Source organism: Oncorhynchus gorbuscha, linkage group LG18 (assembly GCF_021184085.1).
Source record: "Oncorhynchus gorbuscha isolate QuinsamMale2020 ecotype Even-year linkage group LG18, OgorEven_v1.0, whole genome shotgun sequence".
Lineage (NCBI taxonomy): Eukaryota > Metazoa > Chordata > Actinopteri > Salmoniformes > Salmonidae > Oncorhynchus > Oncorhynchus gorbuscha.
This window is the reverse complement of record NC_060190.1, coordinates 48873266-48888750: the sequence shown is the minus strand read 5'-3', so window position 1 is coordinate 48888750 and position 15485 is coordinate 48873266. Positions and strand designations below refer to the sequence as shown.

Below are 15485 nucleotides of genomic sequence, written 5' to 3'. Positions count from 1 at the left end.
GTTTATCTTTCATTTGAGCCATTGGACTTGTTAATGTGTGGAGGTTAAATATTTTTAGGAATATTTTTGCGTCCCATGCGCCACCTTCCAGCTGAACGTGGGGGGGGGTTGTTCCAAAATTGGAACCCTAGTCCCCTTCTGGTTAAAAGGCCACTAAAATGTTTTATATCAGCATTGTTTTTTGCGACAAGGAAAATATTGGTTTCGGTCAAAAATGTAATATCGGTGCATCACTAATCAAAACTGTTAAACACATTTCACACCAGCAGAAACAATTATCAGAAGCAATTAAGGATAACGGAAACCCTGGTGTACCTGTAGCAGAGGGTGGTGCAGGGTGATCTCCAGCTCGGCCAGTCTGTGGGCGGGGTCCTCACATTCCTCCTGGATCTCCAGATCCTCTCTGGGCACCGTATCCCAGCGCCCACAGTGGGCCGCCAGCTGGTGCACCAGCTCATACTGGCCGGGCAGCGCCAGGCTGAGCCGCGTCTGGCGCCCGTGGGTGAAGCACAACTTCCTCCTCTTGCAGGCCGTGCCATGAACGCCATTGCAGGCCTCGCCTGCCACGGGACCTAGGGGCAGGAGCCGCTCCCCCAGCAGGCAGTTGAGCAGCTGGTAGCGTGCGGCACAGTCCTGGCCAAGAACCAGGATGTAGGGGGCGCTGCCCACGCTGCTGTGCAGGAACTCCTCTTCATGCCGGGGGAAAAAGATGTAGCTCAGCTGACCTGGGAGGAGAAGGTACAACATGTAGAAGGTACAACACCGCCTGGTACAGCAACTGCTCAGCATCTGACCATAAGACGCTACAGAGGGTAGTGCATACAGCCCAGTACATCACTGGGGCCAAGCTTCCTGCCATCCAGGACCTATGTAATAGGCGGCGTCAGAGGAAAACCCATTAAATTGTCAAAGACTCCAGTCACCCAAGTCATCTGCTATCGCACAGAAAGCGGTACCAGAGCACCAAGTCCAGGATCAAAAAGGCTCCTTAACAGCTTCTACTCCCAAGCCATAAGAATGCTGAACAACTAATCAAATGGCCACCAGACTATTTACATTTCCCCCCCAATTGTTTTTTATACTGCTGCTAACTATCATCGATGCAGTCACTTCACCCTTACCAACATGTACAAATTGCCTCAACTAGCATGTACACTGACTCTGTACCGGTACCCCCTGTATATAGCCTCGTTATTTTATTGTGTTACTTTATACTTTAGTTTATTTGGTAAATATTTTCTTAACCATTTCTTCAACTGCATTGTTGGTTGAAGGGCTTCTAAGTAAGCATTTCACAGTAAGGTCTACACTTATTCGGGCATGTGACAAATAAAGTTTGATTTGATGTATAGAAGGGAATAGTGCTGGGGGCCAGGGGGGGCTTGGGTCATTGCGCCTCTCCCTTCTGAGGTGTAAGGAAGGAACCTTTATTCTTCAGGTATTAGACATAGAAACACTCTGCATATGTTGATAATACAATGTAATGTTATATAACACCAACAAACAATCCACTTTATCTTTGAGCAAATTCCAATGATTGGCTTACAATACAGAAATAACTTGCTTTCAGCTTTAACTGGACCTGTTGTGAACTGGTGTCTGGCATCGCTCTGTCTGCACTTCTGGCATATGAAAGGCCTGAGGGATAATCTATTGTGTTTACTTCAAAGCCCCTCAGACTCATCTGTTATCTCCTGACCCATCTCCGTGGAAACCCATATTAATAACAAACAATTCATCCTGGCTCATCACAGGAAGTGGTCATAATCCTCCATGATGCTGAGTCATTGTCTATTTCAGTTAAACAAGAGACAAAGAACAGAGGCCAGAAACGGAATTACCACTCCTTTCTCCCTCCCCACCCCTTCTTTTCTCCCTCTATCACCATCCTGTTGTTCTGCAACTGTTAATCTGGTATTACCCTGCCTAGTGTTTGACCTAAAACATTATAGATGCAGGAACAATCCAATGAATGATTGAACCACAGGAAATGCATTTAAAAAAAGATACCTAATGTCCTGTCTACAGGGCAATTCCACAATAACAGACTCCGATGTTTCAATTTAAAAATGTCAAACAAACTATTACTAGAGCTTGAAGCATGTCATCTAGCATGACAACCACTGTGGTTTGTTGTTAGCCTTTACTATGAAGGTTTGACAAAGATACATACATATTGTATAGGCCCACTTGATGGGAAGGGTATGGGTAGATGGGCTTTTCCCATGAAATTTGACATTCTAGATGCACTAGATTGAAAGAATGAGAATGTTGAAAAACATTATTGTAAATGTGGATGCAAGTGTGTGTGTACTAGTGGAGATACTAAGCCCAAACACACCTTAAAGCTGTGGTTTTCAACTGGTTTTACCTCAGTACCCAAATTGAACCAGGTCGCGATCCAATATTTGCATCGTGATTTTATGTTGCCAAAATCCAATCCAAAAAAACTACTTTTAATGCTATATTGGATAGTAAATGTACCAATTGTATGACAAGGGAACAACAGTCCCACCTTTTTCATGTCAATAATTCCACCAGTTGAGAACCGCTGCCTTAAAAATGGACAACTAGAGGTCCTCCTACTTTTAGGCAGTCAATTAGCCCATATCTAAATAATGCTAGCAGACAAGTTAGCCAGCTAACTTATCTAAACCTATAGTAATCATTGTCAAATTACCAACCGGGGGCCCACATCAATTATGTTAGTGACTCTCACTCAGATATCATATTCCAAACTACAAACATTTCTCTCCGCCCCATGACAGAATGTGTAGAATTGCAGCAAACATGCTTTAAAATTGCAACATTCTCTATGCCCCATGGCAAAATGTATAGACTTTCAGGAAATTAACTTCAAAACATATTCTCTCTCTGCTGTCAAGAGGGGGTTGTTAAAATATTCTGCTCACATGATGAATACAGATTTTTTTCTGTCCCACACCCCCATTACAAGTTGCCCATCCCTGCTCTACAGAGTAGCTCTCTACATAGTTCTACAAACTTTAGCGCGACAACATTCTTTGGAATGCAACACAAACAGAGCTCCGTAGCTCAGCTTTCGTAGACTGAAATCCCTTTGGGACAGGAAGGTTGGGCTTAAATGACAGCCGTATACAGTGGTGAGGAGGAGCTCAGTAGAGCCTTTGTCCGGAAGTAATTTAGCCATTAATTGTAGCCATTGACATTTGCTATTTTCTCAAGTGAATTAACTTGACATTACCGGATAACTCATTATACTAATAAAGTCTGATTTAAAAAACAACAAAGAGTGTTTAATAAAGGAGAAGAGTACAATACTGTACATATCTGGCAGTGTTGGCAAAATCACTACATATCCCATTGAACCATGCGGGGAGAAGCTGTCACATTTTCAAGACCAGTAAGAAACGTTCAGCAAAACCTACGCCAATGACGGCGCTGGATCTCAAAACTGAACTTAGATCTGTGTTAAGTAGCAATGATAGCTCGAACCAGTCATGACTTTTCAACAAAATAAATAATGTAAGTTTCTTTCCAGTACATTTCTTTGTTCGATGATTGTATAACTAGGAAAGGAGTATTGAAGTTGAGGGTGCAATGTTTATGAAGTTTGGCAATGAGGACAAAAACTAGCATAGTTCAGCTGGCCAGCTAGTTCAGCCAGGGAAAATCTTGGGTCTGTATACAGCTGGGCGCACATGCACACTAGGATAATTCAGGACACAGATTGTAGTTTTTATGCCCTGATATCAGGAGCTGGCAGCAAAAAGTTTGATTAAACAATTTAGAGACAAACTAATACTTCAGTTGACACATTTATGGACAGCGAATCGATATACAATCCCAAAATCAGTTGCACCTGTCAATAGTAAAACAAAGTTTCAAACAATGTTTGAGTGAACCCAAATCCAGAAAATTAATGGTGAAGTGGCTTCCGGACTTGGTAATCTCCTCCTCCTCCTCCTCCTCCTCCTCCTCCTCCTCCTCCTCCTCCTCCTCCTCACCACCACCACCAGTATACCTTGGCTCAAAAGAACTAATCTCCTAAACAGGAATGTGAGAATCACATCCACACCCTGCTCGTCAGCCCACTTACTTTGAGGTCAGGCAATCCCAAATCAACTAGTTTAGTGACTACTTCTATGTTTATCACCACCAGTACATGTTTCCTTTTAGCCTCAGTTCCTTAAGTGGGAATCTCTGCATATTTGTGGCACTTTATGTCCTATTGTTGAGAAAGACTTACTGGTCCTAATCTCTTCATTCTTTCCCTCTAAAATCCTATTTAATGCATTTTCTACAGTCGACATGTTGGCAAGGAAATCTCTTTCCGGGAGAGAACAATCTTGTTTTTTCCCCAGAGGGGAAACAAGACATTTAAGCCTACCTCATCACCCATTCAGAAGACAGTTCAGCAAATTTTTATTTTACCTTTATTTGACTAGGCAAGTCAGTTAAGAACAAAATCTTATTTTCAATGACGGCCTAGGAACAGTGGGTTAACTGCCTGTTCAGGGGCAGAACAACAGAACGGCACCTTGTCAGCTCGGGGATTCGAACTTGCAACCTTTCGGTTACTAGTCCAACGCTCTAACCACTAGGCTACCCTGCCGCCCGAATAATAGTTATCCACCTGTTTTGCCATCCCACCACTGTATATAGATTGAGTACAGGTCGGAACCCTGTGTGCCCTGTAGGAAATGCCCTACCTCAGCAGAACTTGCACACATTCCCAATTAGAACATTATGGGATGTGTATCAATTCTGCTGTGCCGTTTCCAATCCTCCTAGAATGACCACAATCAGAAGAGTTTCCATTCAAACTATGGCTAATATAGAGTGACAGACGTTCCTGTGTTTGTGGTCAGATATGTTTACGGGGCTTGTCGATGGGCTTTATGCTGGAAGCAAAAATCATATTACAATTCAAGAGTTTGTTGAGTGGTCACTCAAAGGCAAAATCTGTATTTTTTTAGTGTGAGATTTTTGGTAATTTAGCAGACACTCATATCCAGAGTAAGTAGTAAATGCATACTTTTTTTCTGAATATAAGTTTCTCAAATGCTAGTCAGGATAGGCCTACATGTTAATAAAATGTGTTTATCATGTTCTTTATTATTTGTATAATTTACTTCCTTTCCCAAAGGATCACTGATTGTGATCCAAATGTAAGACAACAAAATTATAATTACTGTAGAATGTAAAATAATCACAGGGTCATTCAATGACAGGCATATAAGTACTGTAGCTGCATGAAGCCACCATGGATAAATGTAACCTCAAGAACGGTGTGTGACATTCAATAAGGCCTAACCCTACCCATGTTTAGCGAAGCACGACGTATTCTGAGAAATGTGGGAGTTTTACTCTACATTATGTTGTGATGATGCCATGGTTAATTATATTGGTAACAAATCCGAAGAGCTGCACATCTTACCTGCCTCCAGAGCAGCTGCTTCGGAGCTGGCGGCCGATGCGCAGGCATTACTGTAGTTCTGTTTTATTTCCCGGAAAAATGCGTTGGTCTCTTTCAGATTATTTTTTAGTTGTATGGAGTGTTTATTGTAGCCGTTGAAGATCCGGGTTAATTCTCGAGCTAAAGGAGTCACTTTCTGCAAATTTCCGCCACCGATCCCCTCCATGGCAATTCGAGTCTGCAATGAGACACAAATGGGAGAACGTTCTTCTCTTTAATACTAACGTAACGTTACCACCCTATGAACCGAATATAGTAGACATGTGGGTCCCAGTCTAATTGCCAGTTTAATTGCCATTGAAAGTTAACTACTGGAAAAGGGTGCAGGGAGTGATCGTCTCACTTATTTGGATTTCCAGTATTGTTCAACTACTTTCATCAGCATCCCAAATGTTTGATAACCATCTCTAGCAGAGGATAAAAACATAGGGAGTGCCCCGGGCCATGAATGACAGACAATCAGTCCAAAAAATCCACAATGATTTAAACGCACGGTTTTGCAGGCGAAACCGCAGTCGCGGGTAACGTTAATTTACTGCCGTGGGTAAACTAGCTAGTCACTGCATCAAAGTGCACAAATAAACAAACTCACTTTGAACGGAAGATATCTTGATAGCCAATGTCCTCCAAAATAATTGAACAAACGACTGGCTTAGCTAACATTAGATGTACACTGTTTCTAGCCCTAACTAGCTAGCAGGGTCTCAAAGTTAGTGAATTGAGATGGCCAATGCCAACTACGCTAGCTAGCTCCGTAGCTTAATTTACCTTCCTGTCCTAGCCAGCAAACCAGGCATCGTATTCCATGCTAATCTGTTTTAAAATAATTGCCACATTACCCCAACCGACGTTATTACGTGAGCTCCCTCAAGCATTTTTTTTAACTGGTGCTATCTACCGAGACCCTGCTAATTTGATGTCTAACCAGAGATACTTTTAAGAAATTAAATTGTAAACTCCATTCGATTGGTATTAACGCCCGCGCGGTGCATTCTGGCCGATTCTGGGACAATGCGCGCACATCTTCAAGGAGTGAATGGGAGTCAATTGGGTGCGAGCTCAAAAATCCAACATTTGCATAAATTACTGGAATAAGACACACAGCATTACATATATTTTGTGAGATAATTAACTTGTTCTCGCATAGTTTTGAAATTGTGACATTACGAGGAAAATAGGCAGGTTTCTCGACTCAATCCCTGATTTCTGGAAGGGATTGCGTGACGCAGCACGACAACGTGACCATTCATTGGCCATTGAAATCCCTATTAATTCAGGGCTTTATTGACATGGGAAATATATTTACATTGCCAAAGAAAGCGAAATAGATAATAAACAAAAGTGAAAGGAACAATACAAAATGAACAGTGAACATTACACTAACAAACGTGCCAAAGGAATAGAGACATTTCAAATATGGCTATATTGGGGCGGCCGGGTAGCCTAGTGTTGGACTAGCAACCGAAAGGTTGCAAGTTCAAATCCCCGAGCTGACAAGGTACAAATCTGTCATTCTTCCTCTGAACAGGCAGTTAACCCACTGTTCCTAGGCTGTCATTGAAAATAAAAATTTGTTCTTAACTGACTTGCCTAGTTAAATAAAGGCAAAAATATATAATGTAACAATGTGCAAATAGTTAAAGTACAAAAAGGAAAATATAAATATGGCTGGTATTTACAATGGGGATTGTTCTTCACTGGTTGCCCTTTTATTGTGGCAACGGGTCACATATCTTGATACTGTGATGGCACACTGCGGTATTTCACCCAATAGATACGGGCATTTATCAAAATTGAATTTGTTTTCTAATTCTTTGTGGGTCTATGTAATCTGAGGGAAATATGTCTCAGTTTCAGTTTCAACCTCATTTTGTGGGCAGTGTGCACATAGTCTTCTCTTGAGAACCAGGTCTGCCTACAGCGGCCCCTGTCAATAACAAGGATATGCTCACTGAGGCTGTACATAGTCAAAGCTTTACTAAACTTTTGGGTCAGTCACAATGGTCAGGTATTCTGCCACTGTGTACTCCCTGTTTAGGGCCAAATAGCATTAACATTTGCTCTGTTTTTTTTTGTTAATTCTTTGCAATATGTCAAATAATTATATTTTTGTTTTCCCATGACTTGGTTGGGTCTAATTGTGTTGCTGTCCTGGGGCTCTGTGTGGTCTGTTTGAATCACCAAGGTGAAGTTGATTTTATATTCACACATTCGGACATTCAACAGACATTCAACAGACATTCACCACAAGTCATTTAGAAATGTAAAAATCAATAACTAATTCACAGTTTGTCACAGAATCATCAAACTAGATATGATTTATTCTAGAAATGTCTAGCATACTTTTACAACCGTTGTTTTGAGTAGACATTCCAGTTGACTTGATATAAATACATAATCTATCAAATGCCATTTAAAGCGGTATAAATCAATAACTAATTCACAGTTTGTCACAGAAACATCAAACTAGGTATAATTCATTCTATAAATGTCTAGCATAGCTTTACAATCTTTGTTTTGAGGAAGAATTCCAGTTGACTTGATAGAAATAAATAACAGCTATAAAATGCAATTTAAAACTATATAAATCAATACCGTTTTCACTGATGACAGAATCATCAAACTATGTATGATTTATTCTATAAATGTCTAGTAGACTTTTACAACCTTTGATTTGAGTAGAAATTCCAGTTTGGATTTGATAGAAATACATAACATCTCAAATACTGCATTTAAAGATGAAGAAATCTAATTCAGTGATTGTCTCAGGAAAAAAAGTCAAAATATGCATTTATTTGCAATATCTTTAAAGAAATGTTCATTTCAAGTGCAATTGGTTCTACATGAAGTAGACAATGTTTATAATCTGAAACTGTATACCAAATCAATGTTTGCATTTTAGTGCAACAGTTCCACATTTTAAAGTAGTTACAAGGCACAACAGTCATCTATTTATGTTATGCTGGTGAATGAGGACCCAAAAGCGACTTAACGAAAACAGAGTCTTTATTCCAGTTCTAGACAAAAGTGATAATCCTGGAAATTATCAAGGAAAAAACAAAACAGGAAAACTGAAATCCACTCGTCAGTAGAGAGGACTGACTGGAGACTCGACCACAGACTGCAGGTTGCTTCGGGAAGGCACCGGCCGTAACAGACCTAGACACCTGCTCACACGCAGCATCTGAAGAAGGTAAAACACGACAGGGCGAGACAAGGACACAGAACAGCGAACATCATACAAGGATCCGACAAGGACAGAAGTGGAAAACAGAGGGAGAAATAGGGGCTCTAATCAGAGGGCAAAATAGGGGACAGGTGTGAAAAGAGTAAATGAGGTAGTTAGGAGAATGAGGAACAGCTGGGAGCAGGAACGGAACGATAGAGAGAGAGAGCGAGAGAGGGAGAGAAAGAGGGAAAGAACCTAATAAGACCAGCAGAGGGAAACGAATAGAAGGGAAGCACAGAGACAAGACATGATAACCAATGACAAAACATGACAATTTATACGTCTCTAATTTAACAGCAAAAAGGCCCCTTCCAATCATTTTCTGTTTTGGCTTTGTTGAAGTCCTGCCATCCCCTGACATGCTGAATGTTACCATCTCTGGCACACAGAGCATTCTATCTGCAGTATTAAACAGATACTACAGGGTTATGTTTATTTACATGTAAATTACAGTTCTGGAATAAGCTAATTGTTATGCAGGTGAATGAGGACCCAAACGCGACTTAACGGAAACAGAGTCTTTATTCCAGTCTTAAACAAAAGCGATAATCCTGGATATTATCTAGGTAAATGCAAAAACAGGAAAACTGAAATCCACTCGTCAGTAGAGAGGAATGACTGGAGACGCGACCACAGACTGCAGGTCGCTTTGGGAAGGCACCGGCCGTAGCTGACATTGACACCTGCTCACACGCAGCATCTGAAGAAGGTAAAACACGACAGGGCGGAACAAGGACACAGAACAGCGAACATCAAACAAGGATCCGACAAGGACAGAAGCGGAAAACAGAGGGAGAAATAGGGACTCTAATCAGAGGGCAAAATAGGGGACAGGTGTGAAAAGAGTAAATGAGGTAGTTAGGAGAATGAGGAACAGCTGGGAGCAGGAACGGAACGATAGAGAGAGAGAGCGAGAGAGGGAGAGAGGGGGGAGAGAGAGGGATAGAAAGAGGGAAAGAACCTAATAAGACCAGCAGAGGGAAACGAATAGAAGGGAACCACAGAGACAAGACATGATAATAAATGACAAAACATGACAGTACCCCCCCCACTCACCGAGCGCCTCCTGGCGCACTCGAGGAGGAACCCTGGCGGTAACGGAGGAAATCATCAATCAACGAACGGTCCAGCACGTCCCGAGATGGAACCCAACTCCTCTCCTCAGGACCGTAACCCTCCCAATCCACTAAGTACTGGTGACCACGTCCCCGAGAACGCATGTCCATGATCTTCAGTACCTTGTAAATATGTGCGCCCTCGACAAGGACGGGGGGGGGGGAGACGAACGGGGGGCGCGAAGAAAAGGCTTGACACAGGAGACATGGAAGACAGGGTGGACGCGACGAAGATGTCGCGGAAGAAGCAGTCGCACAGCGACAGGATTGACGACCTGAGAGACACGGAACGGACCAATGAACCGCGGAGTCAACTTGCGAGAAGCTGTCGTAAGGGGAAGGTTACGAGTGGAAAGCCACACTCTCTGACCGCGACAATACCTAGGACTCTTAATCCTAAGTTTATTGGCGGCTCCCACAGTCTGCGCCCTGTAACGGCAAAGTGCAGACCTGACCCTCCTCCAGGTGCGCTCACAACGTTGGACAAAAGCCTGAGCGGAGGGAACGCTGGACTCGGCGAGCTGGGACGAGAACAGAGGAAGCTGGTACCCAAGACTACTCTGAAACGGAGATAGCCTGGTAGCAGACGAAGGAAGCGAGTTGTGAGCGTATTCTGCCCAGGGGAGCTGTTCTGCCCAAGACGCAGGGTTTCGAAAAGAAAGGCTGCGTAATATGCGACCAATCGTCTGATTGGCCCTTTCTGCTTGACCGTTAGACTGGGGATGAAAACCGGAAGAGAGACTGACGGAAGCACCAATCAAACGACAGAACTCCCTCCAAAACTGTGACGTGAATTGCGGGCCTCTGTCTGAAACGGCGTCTAACGGGAGGCCATGAATTCTGAACACATTCTCAATGATGATTTGTGCCGTCTCCTTAGCGGAATGAAGCTTAGCGAGGGGAATGAAATGTGCCGCCTTAGAGAACCTATCGACAACCGTAAGAATCACAGTCTTCCCCGCAGACGAAGGCAGACCGGTAATAAAGTCTAAGGCGATGTGAGACCATGGTCGAGAAGGAATGGGAAGCGGTCTGAGACGACCGGCAGGAGGAGAGTTACCTGACTTAGTCTGCGCGCAGTCCGAACAAGCAGCCACGAAACGGCGCGTGTCACGCTCCTGAGTAGGCCACCAAAACCGCTGGCGAATAGAAGCAAGCGTACCCCGAACGCCGGGGTGGCCAGCTAACTTGGCAGAGTGAGCCCACTGAAGAACAGCCAGACGAGTAGAGACAGGAACGAAAAGAAGGTTACTAGGACAAGCGCGCACGACGCAGTGTGAGTGAGTGCTTGCTTTACCTGTCTCTCAATTCCCCAGACAGTCAACCCGACAACACGCCCTTCAGGGAGAATCCCCTCGGGGTCGGTAGAAGCCACAGAAGAACTAAAGAGACGGGATAAGGCATCAGGCTTGGTGTTCTTATTACCCGGGCGATAAGAAATCACGAACTCGAAACGAGCGAAAAACAACGCCCAACGAGCTTGACGTGCATTAAGTCGTTTGGCAGAACGGATGTACTCAAGGTTCTTATGGTCAGTCCAAACGACAAAAGGAACGGTCGCCCCCTCCAACCACTGTCGCCATTCGCCTAGGGCTAAGCGGATGGCGAGCAGTTCGCGGTTACCCACATCATAGTTGCGTTCCGATGGCGACAGGCGATGAGAAAAATAAGCGCAAGGATGGACCTTATCGTCAGAATGGAAGCGCTGGGATAGAATGGCTCCCACGCCCACCTCTGAAGCGTCAACCTCGACAATGAATTGTTTAGTGACGTCAGGAGTAACAAGGATAGGAGCGGATGTAAAACGCTTCTTGAGGAGATCAAAAGCTCCCTGGGCGGAACCGGACCACTTAAAGCACGTCTTGACAGAAGTAAGAGCTGTGAGAGGGGCAGCAACTTGACCGAAATTACGAATGAAACGCCGATAGAAATTAGCGAAACCTAGAAAGCGCTGCAACTCGACACGTGACTTTGGAACGGGCCAATCACTGACAGCCTGGACCTTAGCGGGATCCATCTGAATGCCTTCAGCGGAAATAACAGAACCGAGAAATGTGACAGAGGAGACATGAAAGGCGCACTTCTCAGCCTTCACGTAGAGACAATTCTCTAAAAGGCGCTGGACTACACGTCGAACGTGCTGAACATGAATCTCGAGTGACGGTGAAAAAATCAGGATATCGTCAAGGTAGACGAAAACAAAGATGTTCAGCATGTCTCTCAGTACATCATTAACTAATGCCTGAAAGACAGCTGGAGCATTAGCGAGACCGAACGGCAGAACCCGGTATTCAAAATGCCCTAACGGAGTGTTAAACGCCGTTTTCCACTCGTCCCCCTCTCTGATGAGCACGAGATGGTAAGCGTTACGAAGGTCCAACTTAGTAAAGCACCTGGCTCCCTGCAGAATTTCGAAGGCTGACGACATAAGGGGAAGCGGATAACGATTCTTAACCGTTATGTCATTCAGCCCTCGATAATCCACGCAGGGGCGCAGAGTACCGTCCTTCTTCTTAACAAAAAAAACCCCGCTCCGGCGGGAGAGGAAGAAGGCACCACGGTACCGGCGTCGAGAGAAACAGACAAATAATCCTCGAGAGCCTTACGTTCGGGAGCCGACAGAGAGTATAGTCTACCCCGAGGGGGAGTGGTCCCCGGAAGGAGATCAATACAACAATCATACGACCGGTGAGGAGGAAGGGAGTTGGCTCTGGACCGACTGAAGACCGTGCGCAGATCATGATATTCCTCCAGCACTCCTGTCAAATCACCAGGTTCCTCCTGAGAAGAGGGGACAGAAGAAACAGGAGGGATAGCAGACATTAAACACTTCACATGACAAGAAACGTTCCAGGATAGGATAGAATTACTAGACCAATTAATAGAAGGATTATGACATACAAGCCAGGGATGACCCAAAACAACAGGTGTAAAAGGTGAACGAAAAATCAAAAAGGAAATGGTCTCACTGTGGTTACCAGATACTGTGAGGGTTAAAGGTAGTGTCTCACATCTGATACTGGGGAGAAGACTACCATCTAAGGCAAACATGGGCGTGGGCTTCCCTAACTGTCTGAGAGGAATGTCATGTTTCCGAGCCCATGCTTCGTCCATAAAACAACCCTCAGCCCCAGAGTCTATCAAGGCACTGCAGGAAGCAGCCGAACCGGTCCAGCGTAGATGGACCGACAAGGTAGTACAGGATCTTGATGGAGAGACCTGAGTAGTAGCGCTCACCAGTAGCCCTCCGCTTACTGATGAGCTCTGGCTTTTACGGGACATGAAATGACAAAATGTCCAGCAGAACCGCAATAGAGGCAAAGGCGGTTGGTGATCCTCCGTTCCCTCTCCTTAGTTGAGATGCGAATACCACCCAGCTGCATGGGCTCAGTCTCTGAGCCGGAGGGAGGAGATGGTTGAGATGCGGAGAGGGGGAACACCGTTAACGCGAGCTCTCTTCCACGAGCTCGGTGACGAAGATCTACCCGTCGTTCTATGCGGATGGCGAGTGCAATCAAAGAGTCCACGCTGGAAGGAACCTCCCGGGAGAGAATCTCATCTTTAACCTCAGCGTGGAGTCCCTCCAGAAAACGAGCGAGCAACGCCGGCTCGTTCCAGTCACTGGAGGCAGCAAGAGTGCGAAACTCTATAGAGTAATCCGTTATGGATCGATCACCTTGACATAGGGAAGCCAGGGCCCTGGAAGCCTCCTTACCAAAAACTGAACGATCAAAAACCCGTATCATCTCCTCTTTAAAGTTCAGATAATTGTTAGAACACTCAGCCCTTGCCTCCCAGATAGCTGTGCCCCACTCCCGAGCCCGACCAGTAAGGAGTGAAATGACGTAAGCGATCCGAGCTCTCTCTCTTGAGTATGTGTTGGGTTGGAGAGAGAACACAATATCACACTGGGTGAGAAAGGAGCGGCACTCAGTGGGCTGCCCAGAGTAACATGGTGGGTTATTAACCCTAGGTTCCGGAGACTCGGAAGACCAGGAAGTAGCTGGTGGCACGAGACGAAGACTCTGAAACTGTCCTGAGAGGTCAGAAACCTGAGCGGCCAGGGTCTCAACGGCATGACGAGCAGCAGACAATTCCTGCTCGTGTCTGCCGAGCATTGCTCCCTGGATCTCGACGGCAGTGTTGCGAGAATCCGTAGTCGCTGGGTCCATTCTTGGTCGGATCCTTCTGTTATGCAGGTGAATGAGGACCCAAACGCGACTTAACGGAAACAGAGTCTTTATTCCAGTCTTAAACAAAAGCGATAATCCTGGATATTATCTAGGTAAATGCAAAAACAGGAAAACTGAAATCCACTCGTCAGTAGAGAGGAATGACTGGAGACGCAACCACAGACTGCAGGTTGCTTCGGGAAGGCACCGGCCGTAGCTGACATTGACACCTGCTCACACGCAGCATCTGAAGAAGGTAAAACACGACAGGGCGGAACAAGTACACAGAACAGCGAACATCAAACAAGGATCCGACAAGGACAGAAGCAGAAAACAGAGGGAGAAATAGGGACTCTAATCAGAGGGCAAAATAGGGGACAGGTGTGAAAAGAGTAAATGAGGTAGTTAGGAGAATGAGGAACAGCTGGGAGCAGGAACGGAACGATAGAGAGAGAGAGCGAGAGAGGGAGAGAGGGAGGGGGAGAGAGAGGGATAGAAAGAGGGAAATAACCTAATAAGACCAGCAGAGGGAAACGAATAGAAGGGAAGCACAGAGACAAGACATGATAATAAATGACAAAACATGACACTAATTCTGTTACATGCTTTTGCAATTAGGAACATTTTCAAATTTAATTGGATTTTTGTTCAATTGCTGGATTGACTTTAAATGTCATGCATTTGACCACAACCCTGATAGAAGCACTCATAACTGAGGTGTTAATCATCGTTGAGTATTCAGGCAATATAAATCATTTAGTAATAAAGGCATACATTTGCAAAAACATATGCGCTGATAAAAAATATATCACACATCATTGTAATATCAAACATTACAATAATGGCAGTCTTTGAAATCCAAATCAGTTTACTCATCACTTGTGCCAGATACAATGTGTGTTCTATTACAGTGAATTGCTGTCATAGTATGTATCTAGTATCTCTCATAGTAGAATAATTAAATAGTGTAATGATTATAGAACATTAGAGAAATAATAACACAAGGATAACCCTGACAAAAAAAGTTTCAAGACAGTTTCATACTTCTAAATGTATTGAAGGATGAAACTACATGCGTTTTCATAGCTTACTGTTATAATACACAAAGACAAACTCAGTTGGTCAGATTATCATAATTGTTCTCTGGATGATTCAAAGCACACATTGAGCAGTCTTGCTTCTCATTGAAGACTGGGAAAAAAAGGAGGACCACATTTGTATAAAATGACTTAAATGTAATGTAAATGTATGCATTGTTGACACATTTGAAGATGCTTTCTGGAACCCATAGTTCTAAAGGTTGTGCTTCGAAGACAAAATCTGTCCCTCACAGTTGCGTGCTACATTGTTCTCTCACTGTTTGTGCTTTGCCCCCTTCCCACACCCAGTAGCAAAGGGTTCCCCAAAGATCGTCTTTATGCATTACACAACCCATTGGAGCCAAAGTTTACCTTTAAAACACCTAGTCAACCTTGTTGTAAACTACTGTAAAGGATCATTTCCCTCCTTTT

The 15485-nt window shown here is 44.2% G+C and overlaps 1 protein-coding gene across 4 annotated transcripts in view; it reads right to left on the bottom strand.

The window, feature by feature from the left end:
- The window catches only part of dstyk (dual serine/threonine and tyrosine protein kinase), a 50087-nt gene extending 43483 nt beyond the window's left edge, over positions 1-6604 (bottom strand). The window contains exons 1-3 of one of the 4 annotated variants that reach the window (XM_046312504.1): positions 5802-6600; positions 5420-5636; positions 316-725 (exon numbers count right to left, since the gene is read on the bottom strand). In XM_046312504.1, coding sequence (XP_046168460.1) covers positions 316-725; positions 5420-5624 — 615 coding nt within the window. In that variant the 5' untranslated portion in view covers positions 5625-5636; positions 5802-6600. Of the gene's footprint in view, positions 1-315; positions 726-5419 lie in introns of all 4 variants that reach the window. The other 3 variants (XM_046312502.1, XR_006833280.1, XM_046312501.1) reach the window with 3 other exon arrangements.
- Positions 6605-15485: the final 8881 nt, after the last annotated feature.